The sequence below is a fragment of the Taudactylus pleione genome, unplaced genomic scaffold (assembly GCF_031769625.1).
Source record: "Taudactylus pleione unplaced genomic scaffold, aTauple2 ptg000541l, whole genome shotgun sequence".
Classification (NCBI taxonomy): Eukaryota; Metazoa; Chordata; class Amphibia; order Anura; family Myobatrachidae; genus Taudactylus; species Taudactylus pleione.
In genome coordinates, this window is record NW_028284943.1 from 266,492 (window position 1) to 287,310 (window position 20,819).

A 20,819-nucleotide genomic window follows, 5' to 3' on the forward strand; every position below is an offset into this window, starting at 1 on the left:
TGATGGCCACTAAGCCCCGCCCCCATTTTTGATTGGCTGTCAGCCCGTCGTGCCACCTGCAGTGGTGGCCATCGAGGGGGTACAAACCATTGATGGTTCACCATAGATTTTTTTTGCCATCAATGGTAACCACCGATGGGTCCATCGATGGTTACCATCAATGGACACCCCACTGATGGCCATCCCTAAGTCAGTATCAGAGAGCGGGTAAGCAGTGTCCCAGCCACACCTCCTCCACATATAGGGGGCCATTCAGACCCACTCGCGAGCGGCAGTACGCTCGCAAGTAGGTCGATGGTCCCCACTACGCATGCGCACGACGGAGGGAGCTCCGTCATGCGCATGCGTGAGACCCGGCGAGCGAAGGACTTTCCATCGCTCCGGGTCTCGCACCAAAGGGGGCATGCTGTCGATGTTGATTGACAGCACGCCCCCTTTGGTGGGCGTTCCGGGGGCGTGCCTGCCAGACGGAGGCGTTCCTATGGGAACGCCTACCGTCTGAAGCCGGCCCCACTGACATCACTAGTGATGTCAGTGGGAGTGATTTTGGCTCTGATTTTCACTCCTGGCCTTGCGGTTGTGAAACCCGACCACAGGGTTTCACTTGCAAGTCCGATGGTCGCGATGGTCAAGGCCATCGCGACCATCTTGTTGGACGCTCGTATATGCTGTGGGTGGTGAAGAGGACGCTCCATTTTAATGGAGGTGGGCCCTGATTCAGAGCGAGCGCTCTGGTCAGAGCGTCCGGCTCTGAATCAGGGCCATAATCTCCAAGCCTGGCCCATCTTCCCCTGCAGCCTGCACAGCCAGTATGTGCAGTACCCTGAGCCTGCGCAGGCTGCTTGTCACTAATTGGCTGCAGGAACTCAGAGCTAGTGGTGGCAATTGACCATAAATAGTTATCAAACATCGATGGTTAGCTATCGATGGTCATTGGTTTTTCCATCGATTGCAGAGATTCAATGGTTCTCTGCCATCGATGGTAGACTAGAACCCGACTTTTTTCTTTCGCAACAAAGCTTAGCCCTGCCCTCGGTAGCCACTAAGCCCCGCCCCTATTTTGTTTGGCCCTTGGCCATCCGTGCCCGCCCAGCAACAGTGGCCTTTAAGTGGTGCAAACCAATGGTTCACCATAGATGGTTTAGTGCCATCGATGGTAATCCCCAATGGAGCAATCAGTGGTAACCATTGATGGAGAGCCCATGATGGCCATCCCTACTCAGAGCAATGCCCTGAGCGTGGCTGCGGCGCTGTCACTGGTTAACAGCGAACCTCCCAGCGCCGATCAAACTGCCAAATTGACAGTCGCTGTTAGTGGCTGCAAATCCAATTGGTGGAGGGTGGCCTCAGGACATGTCCCTCTTTTAATCTGGTGAAAGAAGTGGACCAGCCCAGCGGGAAGTGTCCTGTTCTCCTGGTGGGCCCAATCTGCCCCTGATGCCCTATAACCCATCCAGAATGCTAAAAAAAACAGGCAACTAAAAACCGCCTAACACACTAGATACAGTTGTATCCATAGAGCACATTGTGTTGTGTCATTTCCAAGTACAATGCAAATAAACAACACTATGCTTGGGAGATATGCAGGTTTTAGCAAAAAAAAAAATTAAACTAGGAAGAAAAAGAAAAATCAATGTACGTAATGTTTAAAGTGCAGGGGCTCATGTAAAAGGGAATAAACAAACCCATATAATCACACTGTCTTAACGTCGAAAAGCTTTTTCTTTTTTTAAAAGAAATGTCAATAATTATACGTATATCCTTCCGAATAGATTTATTTTAGCAAACTCGTTAGATATCATCTAAATTGTATCTACATGCTTCCTGTGATCTCATTACTGGTAAAAGCAGTAAGAGTTGCTTTGATTTGGGAGGCAGGATGTCTGTATGATATGATCTGTAATAAGTCTAGCAAAGAAACACAGGTTACTGAAGTGTGGGTATGTGTGAGTGTGTTCTTACTTCTCCTTGTATTGGAGGAACACTTGATACAAGTTGTGGTTGTTCTTAGGTAAGATGCAATTCTTCATTTCTGCCACAAAGTTTTCATGAAGAGTTCTCAGGTCCTGAAATATAGAGAACTTACAGCTTAGTAAAATATTCAAATAAACTTAAGTAAAAAAGCAGTATTCAGTAAGTGATTGTATAACGTGTGTGTGCGTACGTGCGTGCGTGCGTACGTGCGTGCGTGTGTATACAGTCATGTAAACACCTTGCGCACAATACACAATCAAAGGAGTATGTATAAAAACATAGCTAAATATAGAGGGCACAGACATCATGTTGTCTCACTCTTTCATTTATATCAATTACTTTCCATATATGACAAGGGTAATAATAGTGAACCAAGATTCTGTACACACTATAGGGTTGATTCACAGTTGCATGCACGTCCATTTTGCAGATGAGAAGAAGCTCTTCTTTGCTGGGAATCAAGTCAACACATTTACATAAAAAATGAGGCAGGGACCTGTAATCTGCACAAACTGGGCAGAGTAAAGGCCCCCATACATCTGAGACGGATCGCCGCCTTCCTGCAATCCTGCAACCCGGCATCGCAGGATTGGTGAAATCCAACATGTTGTTTTCACAGATTTGCCGATTATGATTTAAAAATCTTTGAAACTTAACATGGTGGCTTTCATCGATCCTGCGATGGATTGCGGAACATCGATGGCCACCAGTCGGCATTTCCTCCTGGTGTTTCCGATCCGATCACAGGATCTCGTAATCCATCGGCAAGTGTATGGGGGCCTTAACGTGATCAGTTATCTTGCATATTGCAGTTGATGCAAAGTGACACTGACTGGAGGCATACTGTACATCCCAACATACCAGGAAAACTCAAGGCAACAAATGAACCTCTCTCCACATAACCAGCCATGCTCTAATTTTGCTGAAAGCATGCCTCTAATCACACCAGAAAATCTGTTGTGGGATATGCGAATGTAATAAATTTCGTGTGTGCACTTTTCTGGACCTTCAACACAATCGCTATAGTTGGGGCAACATTCCTTTTAGAGCAGAATTTTATCCCCTAAATTAAAATGGGACTCCACCTCTAATACTCTAACCCACCATTCCTAGCCTCATCCATCCTTCCAATATTACATTTCTAATGAAAAGAAAAATATGGTGGAAGAAAAAGACAAAAATTACATGTAAAAATAAACTAGTGAGCAGATACCACCATGCAGGATTAGCTATTGAATTAGAGTAGAACACAACATTGTGGCCCTTATGTGGGGATAACATTGTGGCCCTTATGTGGGGATAAATATATGGACCTGTGTATGCATCTTAAGATGTGCAAGTTAAAATGTTGTGTAAGCATATAAAATACATGAATATCCACTCTATATGTATCTTGATGCAGCCTTAGTAAAGATATGGTGGTCATCACCATCATCATGATGCGGTCTTTCCTTGTCTGCATAATCTGCACAGGGACACCACCAGATCCGCACAGGGTAAGGTTCTAAGTAAATAGGACACTGCTGCAGGGCCTGTATGGAAATTAAGTTGTTGGTCACACTCTTGGCTTCCATCCCTGTGGCATCTGATTAGAATTATGCATGAAACGCTTGGGAGTTGGGACTGGTTTGGAGGAAGGCCTGAGTATCGCAAGGCATTGGAGACACCTGTACATGCGTTAATATGATCCATAGATATGATCAATAGATATGTAGAGTGGTTGACATGGAAGAAATCAGCTTTCATAACACAAAAAGTAAACATTTATTCACCAATATGTTCATGAAGATATCGCCCATTTCCTTTTTGCGAAGGAACATCTGAAGGGGCTTCATAAAGTACTGAAAAAGAGAACGTGTCTATATCAGTTTCATAACATATTTCAGCAATATAAAAGTACAATAAAATGCTACACTACAACTTTTAGACTTGAAATGTATGTCACTTCCTGCACTGCTGGATCTGTTACCTGACAGATAGATCCCAGCGTGTCAGTGTACTTCTCCTCTGTCTGGTGCAGTTCCTGGAGGCAGCACCTCTTCATATCCTCCATAGTCATTTTCTGTGGGATTCGGAGAAGAAAAATAATAATTATTCTAGATCATGTACACAATGACCCTTGTAGGCCTTAATCCTAAAGGACTTTAGGCTCTTGAATATTTGTCACCCAGAACTGTTAGCCATAGTAACTTGATTGACCCCCCTATTGTACATCCTATGTACATTGAGCAGTCCCATCTAGCCGGTCTCTTATTTTACCCCATCTTTTGTTGCAGGTTGCTCTTCACCCTTCATGAGTACTTCATATATTTCATTGCCTTCCTCTTCATCCATATCAACACAATCATAGAGATCTTCATCTTCCTCTCCGGTATCACTATCATAGGAGATATCACATGAAATTAGAATATTCATCAAAATAGTATATGGTGCCAATCTTTGTGGCCATAATGTTGTCTACAAAAGGGACAACCATTTCTGTGAATGGGAAAAAAGTTTTTGTAGGAACAGATCTCCACTCCAAACAGCAGACAAACAGAGAGTACTGACAAAAGAGATCCAGTTTGGAGGCTGTGTCTGGCCAGTGCTGAATTGCAGACTGAGATTTGGGGAAAGTCACATAGAACTAGGCTTGGGGTCCAATTCAAAGTCGCTCGCAAGCGGCCCGATGTTTCAATCGCTACGGGGCTCGCAACAAGATGGGGCGACTGTCGATGTTGATTGACAGCTCGCCCCTTTTTGTGGGCGGGTCGGGGGGGGTGGCTGCACAAACGCAGTCGTTCCCTTAGGAATGGCTGGCGTTTGTAGAGTGGACTAACTGACATCACTACTGATGTCAGTAGTGGACTTCCTGCTCTATTAGAGCAGGAAGTCCACTCTGCCTTGTGGCAGATAGACCCTACCCCAAGGTCTCGTCGCAAGGCCGATGGTCTCGATTATCGCAACGGTCTCCTGGCCACTCACACAAGCTGTGGGTGGTCTCCCACAGCTTTGTGAGCGGCCAGAGAAAACAATAAATAAAACATACGTCCATATTCCCTGCGAGCGGCCGCCAGAAGCGAGCGGCTCTGAATCGGGCCCTTGGGGCACAGAGAAGCAAGGCAAGCGCTCTACTTGCTTTAATGTTCTTACCCTATACATTAACTTTACTATATGTAAAAACACTCCACACATCTACAATGGGCTCAGGGCCTGATTCAGAGCCGGACGCTCTGAACGAGCGCCCGCTCTTAATCAGGGCGTTTGTTTTTTTTGGTGCATCCTCCTGGATGCTTGCATAGCTGTGGGTTACCACCCACAGCTTATGTGAGCCTCCATGATGATAGTCGCGATGGTCAAGACCATCGCGACCATCGGGCTTGCGACGAGACCCTCCGGTAGGGTCTCGCTGCCGCAAGCCCTGGAGTGATTATCAGAGCCGAAATCACTCCCACTGACATCACTAGTGATGTCAGTGGGGCCAGACCCAGACGGTAGGCGTTCCCATGGGTACGCCTCCGTCTGGGCAGCCCTGCCCCAGCACGCCCACCAAAGGGGGCGTGCTGTCACTCACCATCGACAGCATGCCCTCTTTGGTGTGAGACCGCATGCGCACGACGGAGCAGCCTCCGCGCATGCAGCCTCTGTCGTGCGCATGAGCATTTGGGTACCATCGACCCACTTGCGAGCGTCCTGCGCTCGCGAGCGGGTCTGAATGACCAGTACAATAGAGAATCTGGCCACTTCAAACTGTGTGCATATTCCTCAAACATTGATTTTGTGCATCGTCGTCCATACAATCCTGCCGCAAGCTCCCCTCGCAGTGTTTGCAATTAGAAGGACTTGTGTGACATGAAGGAAGGATCTCTAGAATAGATTGTATACAAGCAAGCAGGGCTCTCCTACCCCTGTCTCATTTCTGCACCTTCTCTTTTACTGACGGACGGTATGGCTTTTCTTCTTTTCATCCTATACATCTAAGGGTTACTGACGGACGGTATGGCTTTTCTTCATTTCATATATAGGACCTTATTCAGAGTCAGTCACAAGCACTGATGCGCTCATAACCGACTCGATGGTTAGTCCTGCGCACGCGCAGCGGCCACACTGCGCGTGTGCAAGCCTCAGAGCGGCAGATAAACTCCGTCGCTTTGGAGCTCGTTACCAAAGGGGCCGTTGTCGAGGTTGATCGACAGCTCCCTGGGGCTTACAAGTGCCCAGACCCAACCTCAGGGTCTGGTCGTAAGCCCCGATGGTTGCGATGGTGTTCACCATCGCGTCCACCAACCTGGTCGGTCGTTAAGCTGTGGGTGGTAACCCACAGCTTAACGATCGACAAGAAGGCGGCCGTTCAGGATGCAAGCGGCCGCCCTGATTCAGTGCGACCGCTTGCAACTAACGACCGCCTCTGAATGAGGTCCATAGTCCTGCCAGCAGTATGATTGTACAACTTTGTATGAGGGAGCTTTAACAAATATTGCTGCGGTACTTGTTGTACTGCTGCAATACCTGTTCTGTTATTGCCATCTCTGTAAGTCCACATCTGCAAAGGCTACAGCATCTCTGCAAACTTTTATCACTCTAGTATCGCTGAGGCAGCTGAATTTCATTCATTTGACCTAGCAATATGTTTTTGTTAAACTGCTGCAATAAATAATTTTTAAAAGTCAGTCTTATTGCTGAAATTGATGGATTAAATAGGTCCAGTAGTCTGTCTATCAGTGCTCACTTGGATTGCTCATATCACCATATGTGGATTCCACCAGTGATTAGAAGTCAAACCTGATACCTGATGCACTTTCAGCCTTGCTTGCTTCTACATTTGTTTTGTCAAGCTAGTGGCAGGATTATGTTATGACATTTTATTTAGCAAATGTTTTGTTACAATAGGATTAGGCTTCTTTTTTTTTTTTGTAACTCACTCAATCTTATCAGAGAGACCACTGTAGATGTCATCGTCTGTTTCTAAATCCTCAGTTGGGAATGGTCTAAGAATAAGATAAAAGCATAATGTTACATACTACATTATTATCACTGTTAACATGTACTACCTCCAATGAAAACAACAATAGGCAAATGGTATCAAACCTTCTAAAGGGCAGAGTAGTAGGCATGTTTCACAAAGCAATCAATCAGCTTTGACCTATCCTTTTATAAAATGTAGTTGATAAATGATAGCTAGAAGCTGATTGGTTGCTATGGGTAACTTGTCCACTTACAGTATCCACTCCTTAGAAAGTTTGATACATTTCTCCCAAAATATTGATACTTACAAGAGACCTTTGTTTTGAGCTATAGGAGTCCAGGATAACATGGACAGAGTGTTGATAACCTGAAATGGAAGTAACAGAATAGTGAATGCAGTGCACATATCCAGTTGTAAATATGCTTGTCAGTCTGTCTTTGTGACAGGCAGGAGATATGTTATTATCAGCCAGTGTGACAGACAGGATATATGTTATTATCAGTCAGCATGGTGACATAGGAGGGTATGTAATAAGGTTTGGGTTTTCAGAAGCAGCACAATTCGGGCGATCTCGGGAGAAAGCAGTCTGATTTTGCCATTTTAATTATTGCTGATTTTAATCTGCAGCCAAGTTTGCTGGAAACGCACTGCTTCTGAAAACCTGGACCATATTACATAATCCCCATATTGTTATCAGTCAGTCAGTATGATAGAAAGGAGACTTATTTTTATCAGTCAGACCGTATGACGGGCGAGACATATAAGCACAAATTTTTATCGTCGCTCATTTCAATCAAGTTACTTGATTCAAAAACCAAGGTCTGATACTTACAAAGCTGTTTTATTAGTAGCACTTTTGATTTCCCCCCTTAATGCCTACTAGCCACAACAATACATACTGGTGAAATAATTATTTTTATTTATCAGGCTGTCCTTAAATGAGAGTCCATATTGCTAGAGAAAATATCTATGCACCAACCAGTGGCGTAGCCAGCTTCTGACATTAGGGGGCGACAATGGGAAAATAGGTAGCACAGGTTCATCAATTATTACCCTTGACATTACATTAATACCCCCACAGACACACGCACAACAGAAACAGTTAAAATAACACAGCCAGAACTCAGTGATCGCTATACAGTAAACACAGCCTCCAATGACCATCATAGAGGACAATGACTCAAATTAATATAATTAATGTGTTACAATGTCATATTTATACATTACATGTAATATTTAATCTCTTTCCCATTCAATCCCCTACTAGCTATCAGACCAACTTAGATGCCCCTTAAATACCCCTCAGACAAGAGGCACGAGGACTTATGAGAGCTAGAAGCCTCAGCTATGGTCACCTCTGCTCTAGAGCCAGCCATGAATATAAAGAGAGAAGGTTGTAAAATATAGTAAAAAAAAAAAAAGTAAGATAAACATGATAATTGAGCATATACAGAGAAAAGGATAGAAGGATATTTATTTATTAACAGTTTCTTATATAGCGCAGCATATTCCGTTGCGCTTTACAATTGTAAACATTAATAGAACAAAACTGGGTAATAACAGACAGATATATAGGTAGGAAGGCCCTGCTCGCAAGCTTACAATCTATAGGTACATATGTGCAATTACAAATGAGGCATGTGTAAGGTATGCAGGTAAATGGGAGATAAATGGTTATATACAGAGATGGGTCAAAATATATGGAAATAAAATAAGTATGTTGAGAACCTGTCATTTAACAGAAAAGGGGTTCACAGAAGAAAATGTACATAGCATTAGAGTATAGAAATGGATTAAGACTTTATAAATAGATGGATGTATTGAAGGTAACTCTATAGACAGGTGAAGGTGTAAAGAGAATGGTTATATTATGTGTTACGGTAACTGCACTAAGTTACTTGTAGTTGAATAGTTGGAATGGCTCAGATCAGATGGTAGATAGAGGGATCCTAGGTGCGAATGAAGGTGAGCTGCGCACCAGTAGAGCAGAAGGGGAGCGTGTTAGAAAACTATGATGCCACCTGAGATGTGTAGGTGCCCCAGCCTACACACGCTCACTTTTTTTACTTTAGCACCGGTGGGTTGGCATACTGACAATCCATCCGTGGTTCTCCAATCCAGTTTAGACTAAGTGTGTGGGCCCCAGCAATCTGACATGGCCAATCCTCTAGGTTCCATCTTTGACATTGGAACCAAACCAATACATGGAATTTCTTTGCTTCAAGTCATATTGATAACATAGAGGGAATTGAAAACAACACATACATACACACACACACACACATATATATATATATATATATATAAACTTCCACAGGTTTGGCACTCCTGTTGCTGAAATTCAGCCACCTGTGTGTTTTTGTTAAGATATCCTGGAGTGCCGTATTTGGTCTGTAATGCTCTGCAGCACCAGTCTTGGATATATTAGATATATACTATATATATATCCAATATATCCAATATATATATATTAGTGTTTGCCCGCAGCTTCCCTTGCGTGGATGTCTGTTATTGCTCAGTGGAACTAATTTTACAAAGATAGTAGTGCGATCTAATATTGTGATGTATATTTTATATTGCAGACATTGATCACAAAATGTCTTTGAAAACAATATTTGCAGTTTTTCCTTCAGTGATTAACACAAGCAACTCTATGATATGTAGTATTTGTCTTGGTATGCCTTCTACTGGATTGACATGTATTCTGCAACTTCATGAGTCAAGATAAGCTGCCTGATTAGTGCTTAATATATAGCTGGATTTTCCTGTGAAATAAATCTTGTAATATATTGATATATATGTATGCATATATAAACACACACACACATATATATATATATATAGTGACACAGTCAGGATAAGGGTCCCTCTACTGGGGTAGATGCACTCCCTCTTTACACACACAGCAGCCGGAGAAACAGGACACAGTTCTGGGGTTCTTGTGCAAGCTGGTCAGAGCCAGTCTTTATTGTACCAGACATATAAACAAAATAAAACATAAACAAAATACTAGCCCGTCTGGGCTCTAACTAGACAGTAGGTTCCCTCACTATCAGAACACTAAACAAGTTCACGTCTACAGTACTTACAGGTTTGTATCAAACAGCGTCTCAGAGGAAGCTAGCCTGTGGCCTGCTCTCTGAGGTGTGAGACACTCAGCCACAACTAAACCCAGCTTATATCAGCAATTTCCAGGTACAAGCCCTAATGAGTCTGCTACCAGGCTGAGAGGCCCAACACCTGGAGTGGCCTGTGGATGGAGCCCTCCCTCTCCTCACATCCACACACCAAAGCCCACATTTGTAGTCTGTTTTGTCAAACAGACTTCTCCTGGGGGTTTCAAAACACATAGGACAGGAATCTGAGACACACATAGAAGTCTTTCCAAACTTTTCCAGTGGTTCTATCACAATATATATATATATATATATATATATATATATCTGTTTGCGTTCAGGGTGTGCAATATTTATATACATATAGTCATTTTGGACTTGAGAAACCTGTGTAAGTTCTGATTAAACCTTTTTTTGTCTCTATAGTTCATAAACAGTCCCTAAAAGTATATTTGTCCCAAAACAAGTTTCTGGTTTTTCCTTTATTGCTCCTCTCCCTGATGTCACATTGAGATAAAACATACCTCAATTTCTTTCTAGGTAACTAAGCTATACAATATTGAAAACACAACCCAAATTCACCCCGTAGTTTTTGCATGATGCTGGAATGAACAGATAGGCAGACAAACAAACAGTCCCACGGAGTAAATTTCTGCAAAAAATATTCTATGTACAGACACAACCATTACAACATTATTATAAGTATAGATAGATATATATCTTATATATAAAATTAATTGGTCGGTATGTTTGTTTGTTTGTCCGGTTATGTATTCGGACACCCCTCCACCGATTGGGATGAAACCAACGCAAGGTGGACCAGTTGGTTGGAGCTCCTGTTGGTGTGTGCTGGGCAGAACTTTGTACCAGGGACACTGGGCAAAACTTTGACCCAGGGTGTCTGTTATGGTTCTTCCACTGGATGGATTTGGATGAAGGGGAGTGGCAATTAGTCTGGGATACCTAATGGAGTGGTTGGGATCCCGATCGAAACACATGGCAGAGTTGGGCTGGGCAGAACTTTGACCCAGGGAGCCTGTTCTGGGCTTTCCACTTAATGGATTTGGACGACATCACATAAAAAAACTTACTAACTTGAAGAATTAAACTCGGGCAACGCTGGGTGCTTCAGGTAGTACCATATATAAATATAAATATATATATATATATATATATATATATACAGTTACTTTGGCACTAGTCATGTTCAAAAAATCCAAATGTAAATTATATTGGAAAACATGCACTGTCAATCCTCCAATCTGTTGGAATGGCAGCTCAACCCATAGAACCCTACTGCGACAAGGTGAATCTTAAAATACAAAACAAACATAAAAAAGGCACAGCCTAGTGCAATATTGTATAAAAACACCAAGGGCGAAATGTAATAGAGTCTGAGTTTAGCGCCACTATGGACTCGCATCGGTTTGATGAAAGTCTGTACTTAAAGTCGCTCTATGTAATAGAGTGCAAGTATGTCAGAGATGCGAGTTCATATGAGTTTTTCATTGTAAGTTGCGAGTTTAGCAAAAGGCAAAACAGATCAGTGAGATCCGTGCAGGAATCTGTGTGTAAACAAGGATTAAAAGTGTTAAAATCCCCCCCAAAAATGATGTGAGGTTCCCACCCCCCAAAAAAGCTCAACCAGCACCGGGCTGTGTGAGCCGGTCATGGTTGTCAAAAAACGAGGGGAAAAAGATGTAGGGCTCCCCTGTATTTTCATCAACCAGCACCAGGTTCTGTGAACCTGTCCTGGTTGTGGAAATACAGGAGACAAAATGAGTAGGGGGTCCTCTGTATTATTCGCAACCAGCACCAGACTCTAACTAGTGGGGGTGTAATGCCGCAGCTGAGGGACATGCTTAACGGGGTCCCCCAGGCCAAAGCATACACCACCGCACACTAGTCAGCCCAGGCTGCAAATCCCTGGGGAGGTGGGAACCCCCCCAATAAAGGGGTACCCCCTCTCCAGGATACCCCAGGCTGGGACTGAAGCCCAAGGCTATCCCTCGCATACCTGGTTTGTGGATGCGTGGTTGATCATGTAAAAAATAGATATAAATTAATATTGTCTTTTACAGGAGAACTAGAGGTCCCAGCAAGTGCCCCCTCCTTGCCGGAACTTGGAGAACACCACAAGTACCAGCATACGGGGCATTAAGGGCATGCTGGTACCTTTAGTCCTCCTGCAAAAGAAATATTAAATTAACGACAAGACACACACACCATGTTTTCGAAATTTTTATTACATATAGGGGCATATTCAATTGGGCGCGAGAAAAGCAAAAAACCCACACCTGCAAAGTTTTTCCTGAAGGTGCGGGTTGTTTGCTATACAATTAGGTGTTTTTTTTTTCTATTTTGTGCGCCGGGAGGTTTTTATACTCGCGCCTCCAGAGTAAGTGTGATTTTTTTTCTAAAATCGCTAATTTTAGGAAAAATCAGTGGGACTTGCTCTGGGACCCCGGCGGCACCCCTCCTAATGACTAATTAAGCTATTGGAAGTTTCCAAATAGCTTAATTAGTCATTAATTACTCACCTTCCGAAGTGCTGTCTTCTGTATCCAGCGTCGGGACCCGGACTCCAGCAGCAGCGGTGAGTATGTAGTGAGTGTATATGAGTGAGTATGTAGTGAGTGTGTGCATGAGTGTGTGTGTGTGACCCCCGGTGTATGTGTGTCCCCCCCAGTGTCAGTGTGGCCCCCCCGGCATGGGCGCTGGGCGAACTACATCTCCCTGCAGCCCATGCCCCTCCCACCAGCCGATGGAGCCTCCCAGCAGCCCCCGGGACTCCCAGCAGCCCCCTCTCCAGTGAGAAGATAGAGGGGAGGCCACCGGGAGCCGCAGTAGGGCAGGTAAGTGCAGAATTTATTATTTATATTTTTACGCGGGTCAGGGTTTTCAGAGCTGAAAACCCCGCAACCACTTTTTTTAAATTGAATACCACGGGTATCGGTAGCGCTAATACCCGCGGTAATCCAAAACTGGGCACAAGGTTTTTTCCTCACTTAACCTCATGCCCAATTGAATATGCCCCATATACTGACTCAGTCACACTCACCCACACTCCTACTATATACTTACCTTGTCCCTTGCGACGGTCTGTTCCTTGTCTTGTAGAATCCAAGAATGCAGTAAAAAAAATTCCATACTCACTAGAGAAGTGTGCTGGACCGTTTTTGGTGGTTTTGGTTCTAATTCGTCGGCCGTCTTTGGTTATGCCAAACCGCCGTGACTGGTTTTGGTTTTGTATTTTTTTTTTAAATTTATAAAAAAAAGCTTAAATCACATAATTTGAGCCTTTTTTTATTCCTAGAGTAATATTAACCTCAATAACATTCATTTTTTTTTTCGAAAATCACCACTCACTGTGGAGTCACAGTACTTGTATGTTATGGATATACAGAGGGTGTCAGGTTGCGGCCTAGGATCGGCCATTACTCACCTCAGTGCCGGCTTCCCCTGACCTCTCGAGAGGTCAGACACCAGTTGTGGCGGTGAGTGATGAGCTGAGGATTATGCCTGGGGTCTGATAGGACATCCATGTGCTGCTCTGTGATTTGGTTTCTGCGGTTACCGTCATGGACGCAGCCATGACAGTCTACAACACCTGATTAGCCTTTATCCAATGGTAGCAATGGTTGCTGTCAGCTGACACTGTCCTCCAATGGGGTATTTAGCTGGGCTCTGGACAACAGAAAGTTGCCTGCACAACGTTGTTACTTCCAGTGAATACTTGCTGTTGCAGCATTCCAGGTTCCAAGCTCCATTCCTCTAGTGATATTCTCCTATTGTTAATCTACAGCATGTGTACTCAGTATATCATTGGAGTACCAACTCCTAAGTGTCATTCTCCTGTACCAGCTCTGCATCTGGAACCACAGTGTGCGTACACAGTACGTCATCCAAAAACAATCTCCTACTGTCATTCTCCTGTGCCAGTTCTGCTCTGTGTGATCTGGATCCTCAGTGTCTACATTCAGCATACCTCCCAACATTTGTTGAGGAGGATTCTGGACTACCACGTGCCGTAGTCAGGCGCCCCCAAAAAGGGAGCATGACCTGGTGGTAAAGGGGGCATGGCCTGATGGCACCCCCCCGTTTACATCACTAAGGGGCGCTGCCCCCAGGCTTCCCCGTACTGTGAATAGATGCTGTGCGCATGCGCACAGCATCTATTCTCGCTCTGCATACCCGCTGCTCTGCTGCTTCCCCAACTTCCCTCCCAGAAAAACGGGACTGTCCCGCTGAATGTGGGACAGTTGAGAGGTATGCATTCAGTACCATTTCATAAATGTCATCCTCCTGTGCCAGTTCTGCGTCTGGATTCACAATTTATGTGCCAGATACCTGACCAAGGGCCGCGACCTGCTTACTGGGTGCAGCTTAAACCCAAACCCAATTGAAGGGATCACTGGTGAACACCTCCCAGTAAGTTAGACTCTGCGCCTTTGGTAAGGTCTAGCCAACATCCGGTACTTGTGGATGAGGAAGGCATACTGTACATCCTGACCCCTCGCCTCCAGTTCCTTTCCTAACCTGGGACCCCGACTTCCAATCCCTTAGTAGGGGATCTCCATAGCCCAAACGTGACAGTTTTTACTGGCCCAATGGAAGCCGCAAGATCTCAGAGTGCAGGGGCGTTACAAGATCTCACCTCTCGCATGGAGAATCAGGAGGCAGCACAACACCAGGTGGCTCAATATCTCCAGGAACTCTCCAGTCAATTACTTTTCATTACTATACTTCCTACCCCCCGGCCTCTGTTCCTATAAATCCTCCAATAGCAGTGTCTCAAAAGTCTCATCTGCCTTTGGCCTCTCCTGAGCGATTTGATGGAAACCCTAGATGCTGCCGGGGCTTCATCAACCAGTGCGAGATACAGTTCGAGTGTCTTCCCCTGAATTTCCCCACTTCAAGGTTGAAGGTGGCATACATAATCTCCTTACTATCAGGAACCACTTTGGATTGGGTCTCTCCATTATGGGAGCGAGCTGACCCTCTAACTATGAACATTTTATTTGTTCTTTCAAGAGAATGTTTGACGAGCCAGGCCGGACTGCTTCAGCCTCCTCTGATCTCCTTCGAGTTCAACAAGGGACACGTACAGTGGGCCAGTACGTGGTTCAATTCCAGATGATTGCTTCCAAGTTAAATGGAATGATGAGGCGCTTAGGGCAGCATTTCTTCATGGATTGTCCGAAAGAATGAAGGATGAGTTAGCCTCTCGAGATGTTTCAAAGTCCCTACCTGAAGTAATTTCTTTATGTATCAAGATTGACTTGTGCCACAGAGAAGGCAGGCTAGTAAAGGACGAGAAGATCATTTAAAGGATCGATTTTTGCCACCTACACATTTTTCCTCTTCTGCACCAATTAAAGAGGAGCCTATGCAGGTCAATAGGTCTCGTTTAACTCCAGCTGAGCAGATCCACCATTTTCAGAACAAATTTTGCCTCTACTGTGCGGCCCCTGATCATATTCTTAAAGTCTGTCCTCTTGTCTCGGGAAATGAGAGACTGTAACTGGTTCCAGGAGTGTCTGGTTGGGGGCGTTAACTAAGTCTTCCCATTTGTTGGATAGTCTTCTACCGGTGTCTATTTGTTTCAAGACTCGAATCAAAAATATTAAAGCCTTGGTGGATTCAGGAGCCACTGGAAATTTTATTTCTGATCTCTAACACATGAACTAGGAATCCCGGTTCTTCCTCTTCCAAGCAAGATGGCACTTTCTGAAGTAGATGGCTAAGTTATCCCAGGAGACGTTATATCTTCAGTGACTCTAACTGTTTCACTTCGGGTAGGATGTCTACATCACGAGGAGTTAGAATTCTTGGTTCTATCTAAAACTCCCTATTCTCTAGTCCTAGGTCTACCATGGCTTAAGACTCATAACCCCACACTCAACTGGTCCACCATGCATACACTGTCTTGGTGATCCAATTATTTTCACCAGTGTCTTCCTTGTGTTGTGCCAGTACGAACCCAACAAGTCTCTACTGAATCTTCCCCGAAACTTCCTACATCTGATCAAATGACTTCTAAACCAGATACTTACCTGCCAGAACCATATCAAGACTTCACTGACATTTTTTGTGAAAAAGCTGAGGACAAATTGCCTCCCCATCGCCCTTGGAACTGCGGCAGCGATCTAATCCCTGGAAAGATGCCACCTCATGGCCGTATATACCCTCTTTCGGTTCCAAAAACAGCTGCCATTTCCAACTACATGTATGAGGAGTGGCTCTAGACTGCACACCCTAATAATGAAAGGTGCTATCAGCTGAGCTAATGAAGTACTATGCACAGAAAAGGAAATTGCTGATGCACTATACAATTATTACTTTTTACATTTTTATATATTTTTGTAATTAAATATAATTTCAGAGGTAGTTGGCATATCAGTGGACAATGATTCGGGCCTGCCCACCAGCGTTCAGGTCACCTCATCGAGCAGGTCCCTAACACTCTGGGGTTCACATCTGGGGTGCAGGGCACCCAAAACCAGCCCAGCCAAGGACCCCCCAAGGGCACCACATGAAAAAAAGGTGACAGTGAAGTGTTATAAAGTATCAAGTGTGTGAAGGTAGCTAATGAGTGTTAAAATAGTAGATTGCTAGGGACCTGGTCGATGAGGTGACCTGGACACTGGTGGGCAAGCCCGTATCATTGGCCACTGATATGTCAACTACCTCTGAAATTATAGTGATGGGTCAGCCACAACATTTCCCATAGAAATGAATGGGCTGACCCCGGCTGACCCGTCATTCGGTAAATACTGTCCTTAGAAAACAGTACTGGGTCTGACTCAGAGATGGATGCTAATGTGATCGCAGCTGCGTTTTCTTTTTATTTATTTTTTTTAACTTCTCTTTATTAATTTTCTTAACAATTCCTTATATACTCTACCTTGTGGTTACATAATTGGATACAATGTCGCGGTTCCCACCATAGACTTCAGTGGAGATTTCTCACCATTGAAGTCTATGGAGGAGACAGGCTAACCGCACACAGCCAATCAACAAGCAGCTCCGACGGAGACACCCGCTGATTGGCTGGTGGCTGCTGCAATGACTGGGCACACGTGGGCCACAGTCATTCGCGTGGAGGAAAGGTATGTGGAAACACATACCTTTCCTCCTGTCCGGTATGGTTTCGGGTTTTAGCATTTTTATTTTTTAACCCCCTGGATACCTACAGGAACTGAAGAGGACATGAACATCGCATAGGAGAGGTGAGTATGGATTTTTTTATTACAGGTACACCTAAGGAATTCTACTAGACAAGGGGACATGATGTCATCAGGGATACTAGGTGAGTATGTGTGATAGTGAGTGAGTGTGCAGGTGTGTGAGCATGTATATTATAATAAACTTTTACTGACATGGTGTGTGTGTTGTGTTTTTTTTAAGTATTTCTTTGGCTGTGGAACTACAGGTACCAGCGGGCCCATAATGCCCCGCATGCTGGTACTTGTGGTTCTCCAAGTACCAGCTTGCGGGGGAGGCTTGCTGGGATGTGAAGTACCACAGCTAAAGACAATATTAACACTTCTATTTTAAACAACACATTTACACTATCAACATGGCACCCAACGGCCAGGGGTGCTGGGGATAGCCCAGGGTTACCAGCCTAGCCCTGGGGTACCCTGGAGAGGGGGACCCCTTTTTTGGGGGGTCCTAACCTCCCCAGGGATCCCCGGCTTGGGCTGACTAGCAGTCAGGGGTAATGCTTTGGCCACGGAACCCGGTGAAAGGGTTTCCATGGCTGTGGCATTACCCACCGCTAGAAAGAGTCCAGTGCTGGTTATGGAAATTACAGCGGACCCCTACTCATTTTCTCCCCCTGTTTTTCCTCAACCATGACCTGCTCAGAAAAGCCCTGTGCTGGTACTTTATATACAGGGGCTGCCTACGCATTTTGGCCACTGTAGTTTTAGAACCAGCATAGGCTGTACAGAGCCCAGGGTTAGTTATGCTTCTGGGGAGGGGTTGCACGTCTTTTAAATAAAAAAAATACAGACAGAAGCCTTCACGGATCTCATTGATCTGTGATGGCTTCTGTATAACTCGCACCTTTTAATACTAGTCGCATTAAAAGGTGTTAGTTTACATAGGGAAATACTCACATAGATTCGCATAGTGTAGTAGCCTTGAGCTGAAAAGTTTGCAGGCTATTACATTTGCGAGTCCCGGCACCAACTCGCACCTTCAAAAAATGTGCAAAGTTGCGAGTTGGATTTCTACTTTAAATCGCGACCTATTACATTTACCCCATCATCTGTACACACCCATCGATGTACTGCAGATATATCATCCGGTCAATGGAGAGTCAAAATCTTGTTTGTGCAAACCAAAATGGAGGTTGGCGGCCAGTTGATCTTTTAATTCTTGCATATTAGCAGCACATTCTTCAGCTTTTAATGCTTACAATGTCTCCATGCAGGGGCGATTTAAGAGAGGAAAGGGGCTCGTGTGATGCCTCCGTGGGGCCCTTACTCTCCAGCAGCGTAGGAGACTCTGGCTTTAAGTCAGTCCTTTCCTATACCTCCAGGCCTTGTGTGCCGCTATTACTGTATTAAGTCTTGATACGTAATGTATATGATCTAGCCTTCTGATTGACTATTTTGTAGCCACATCTTCCATTTCTTACAACTGTGCTATTATGGTACACTTGTTTAACTTATGTTGACCCCCTTTGGCTTTCACTCTCATTCATCCCCTATCTGACCCTATATTGTTTTGGCAAACCGCCAAAACTCTCCTTAAAGGACATATTATTTCGTATGTTGGGTGCCTCAATAGCTCTAACTCCTGTCTATATTATGACACCAAGAAATCACTCTCCACGAACCTTTCGTACATACATAGCACACCGCTCCTTAAAGAATGTACAATTTTATCATTAAAAAAAGACAATTTTTACCACCTTAATATCCCAAGAAGTAGCCAAGCGCATTACCTCCTCTAAATATAAGTTCTAGCATTTTGATAATAAATCTAGTAGACTTCTAACCTCCCACGTAGTCATCGCCCACCAGTAAACATTTCTGCTTTGGGAAGCACTGAGGGTATGTTGCAGACTGATGGTCCCAATATAATACGGACTCTCAACAAATTTTATACTGCTTTATATTCTCAGGCCTCCACCTTCTGGGAACTGCATACTCTACCCCAAGTTACCGCTCCGCAGATAGACTCACTTACAACTCCAGTGATGCAGGTGATCACATCTTTGAAGCCAGCCAAAGACCCTGGGCCAGACAGTCTTAGTGGGGAATTTTCCCAAATACTTAAAGATAAAATAACTCCAACATTAACTAGTTTCTATAATGCCATCATAGATAGTGGCTCTATCCCATCCTACTTTAGCGCCAGATGTGGTGAAGGTCTTACCTAAACCTGGTAGAAACTTATAATTACCATCCTCATATAGGTCTCCCTATTAAGTTCCAACTATAAGATTCTCACTAAAATAGTGTCAGACAGGGTGAAATATATTGTGCCAGATGTAATTCATATGGACCAATCAGGATTTGTATGGGGGAGGCACTCGGTAACAATTGTTTGCAAGGTCCTGACCCTAATGTAACATCTTTCCTCCTACGGGCTCCAACCCCTTGGGTTCTCTTACCTTTAGATGCAGTAAAATCTTTTGACATGGGATTATCTGTTTGAGACCTTCGGAAGGTTCGGATTCATTTGTGTCCCTGATACGGTCCCTTTATTCAAACCGCTATACACAAATCCTAGATAATAGGTTTTTATTTTTGCCTTTCCCGATACATCGGAGACAGGGATGTCCTCTTTCCATCCCTTTTGTTCACCTTAAAATTGGAACCCCTGGCCATTGCTTTATGTAACGGCTTCGCTACCGCCAGCCTGTCCAGCTCAGCATTGTCCTACCCTCCACTTTGACCGCATCCTCACTGCTGAATTGAATTACTCTCTTACTTTGGCATCCACCAAGAGTTTGATACCTAATTAGCAGGTTACCAATTGGGCTGAATGATAAATAAGCTCCCAAGTGTTTAATATGGGCAAGCACTTTTAACATAAGTAACTTGTTGTAATGAATTGATATTTACAGAATGAATGGATGACACTACAGCTTTAGGTTCTGGGTTACAATTCCCCAGACACCCTTTATAGTTTTCTACTAATTCACACACCAACAAGTTCAGTAACCTGAGCTCTGTCATTGGATGTGCTCCACTTACCTTTTTTAGAGAGGACTTAAACCTAGGCCAGATTAACAATGGGGCAGATGGAGCTATAGCTCCATGCCGCCACATAAAACTAGGCCCATCATCATGGCAACAAGATGGTAACCAGCTGCTCATCTGTCCACACAGCCACCATAATCATAAGTATTAAAGTCTTATTTTTAGTTTTCTAACAAAATTATGTGATTTTTCTATTTTTATGTATGTAGGGAGTGATTGGGGCTGACAGTGTAGGGCAAGCATGGCCAGACCAGTCATCGAGAGCCCCTAACATTACACGTTTTGCAAACCACCTAGTTGGTGTACAGGCGTTATCATTACTAACTGTCACATTTTAAAACATGTGGTGCATTCATTTCTAACTGACACATTCTACAGATCCAGGTCTGGAAAACATGAACTGTTAGGGGTCCTTGAGGACCGGTTTAGCCACCCTTGTGTAGGGGAAGTACATGCCCAATTGGCACTGCCCACACCAACACAGACAGCACTGGTCAGAGCGCCTCCCCTTCTCAGTATAGGCCCTTGAACATTTTCAGCCCCATGTATCCCCTAATCCCA

General features: G+C 44.3%; 1 protein-coding gene across 1 annotated transcript in view; it reads right to left on the reverse strand.

Annotated features, from left to right (window-relative positions):
• The window catches only part of VAV1 (vav guanine nucleotide exchange factor 1), a 166,544-nt gene that overhangs the window by 94,727 nt on the left and 50,998 nt on the right, over nucleotides 1-20,819 (reverse strand). The window contains exons 3-8 of the mRNA XM_088451200.1: nucleotides 7,227-7,285; nucleotides 6,876-6,941; nucleotides 4,234-4,351; nucleotides 3,944-4,036; nucleotides 3,747-3,815; nucleotides 1,963-2,066 (exon numbers count right to left, since the gene is read on the reverse strand). Coding sequence (XP_088307326.1) covers nucleotides 1,963-2,066; nucleotides 3,747-3,815; nucleotides 3,944-4,036; nucleotides 4,234-4,351; nucleotides 6,876-6,941; nucleotides 7,227-7,285 — 509 coding nt within the window. The remainder of the gene's footprint in view (nucleotides 1-1,962; nucleotides 2,067-3,746; nucleotides 3,816-3,943; nucleotides 4,037-4,233; nucleotides 4,352-6,875; nucleotides 6,942-7,226; nucleotides 7,286-20,819) is intronic.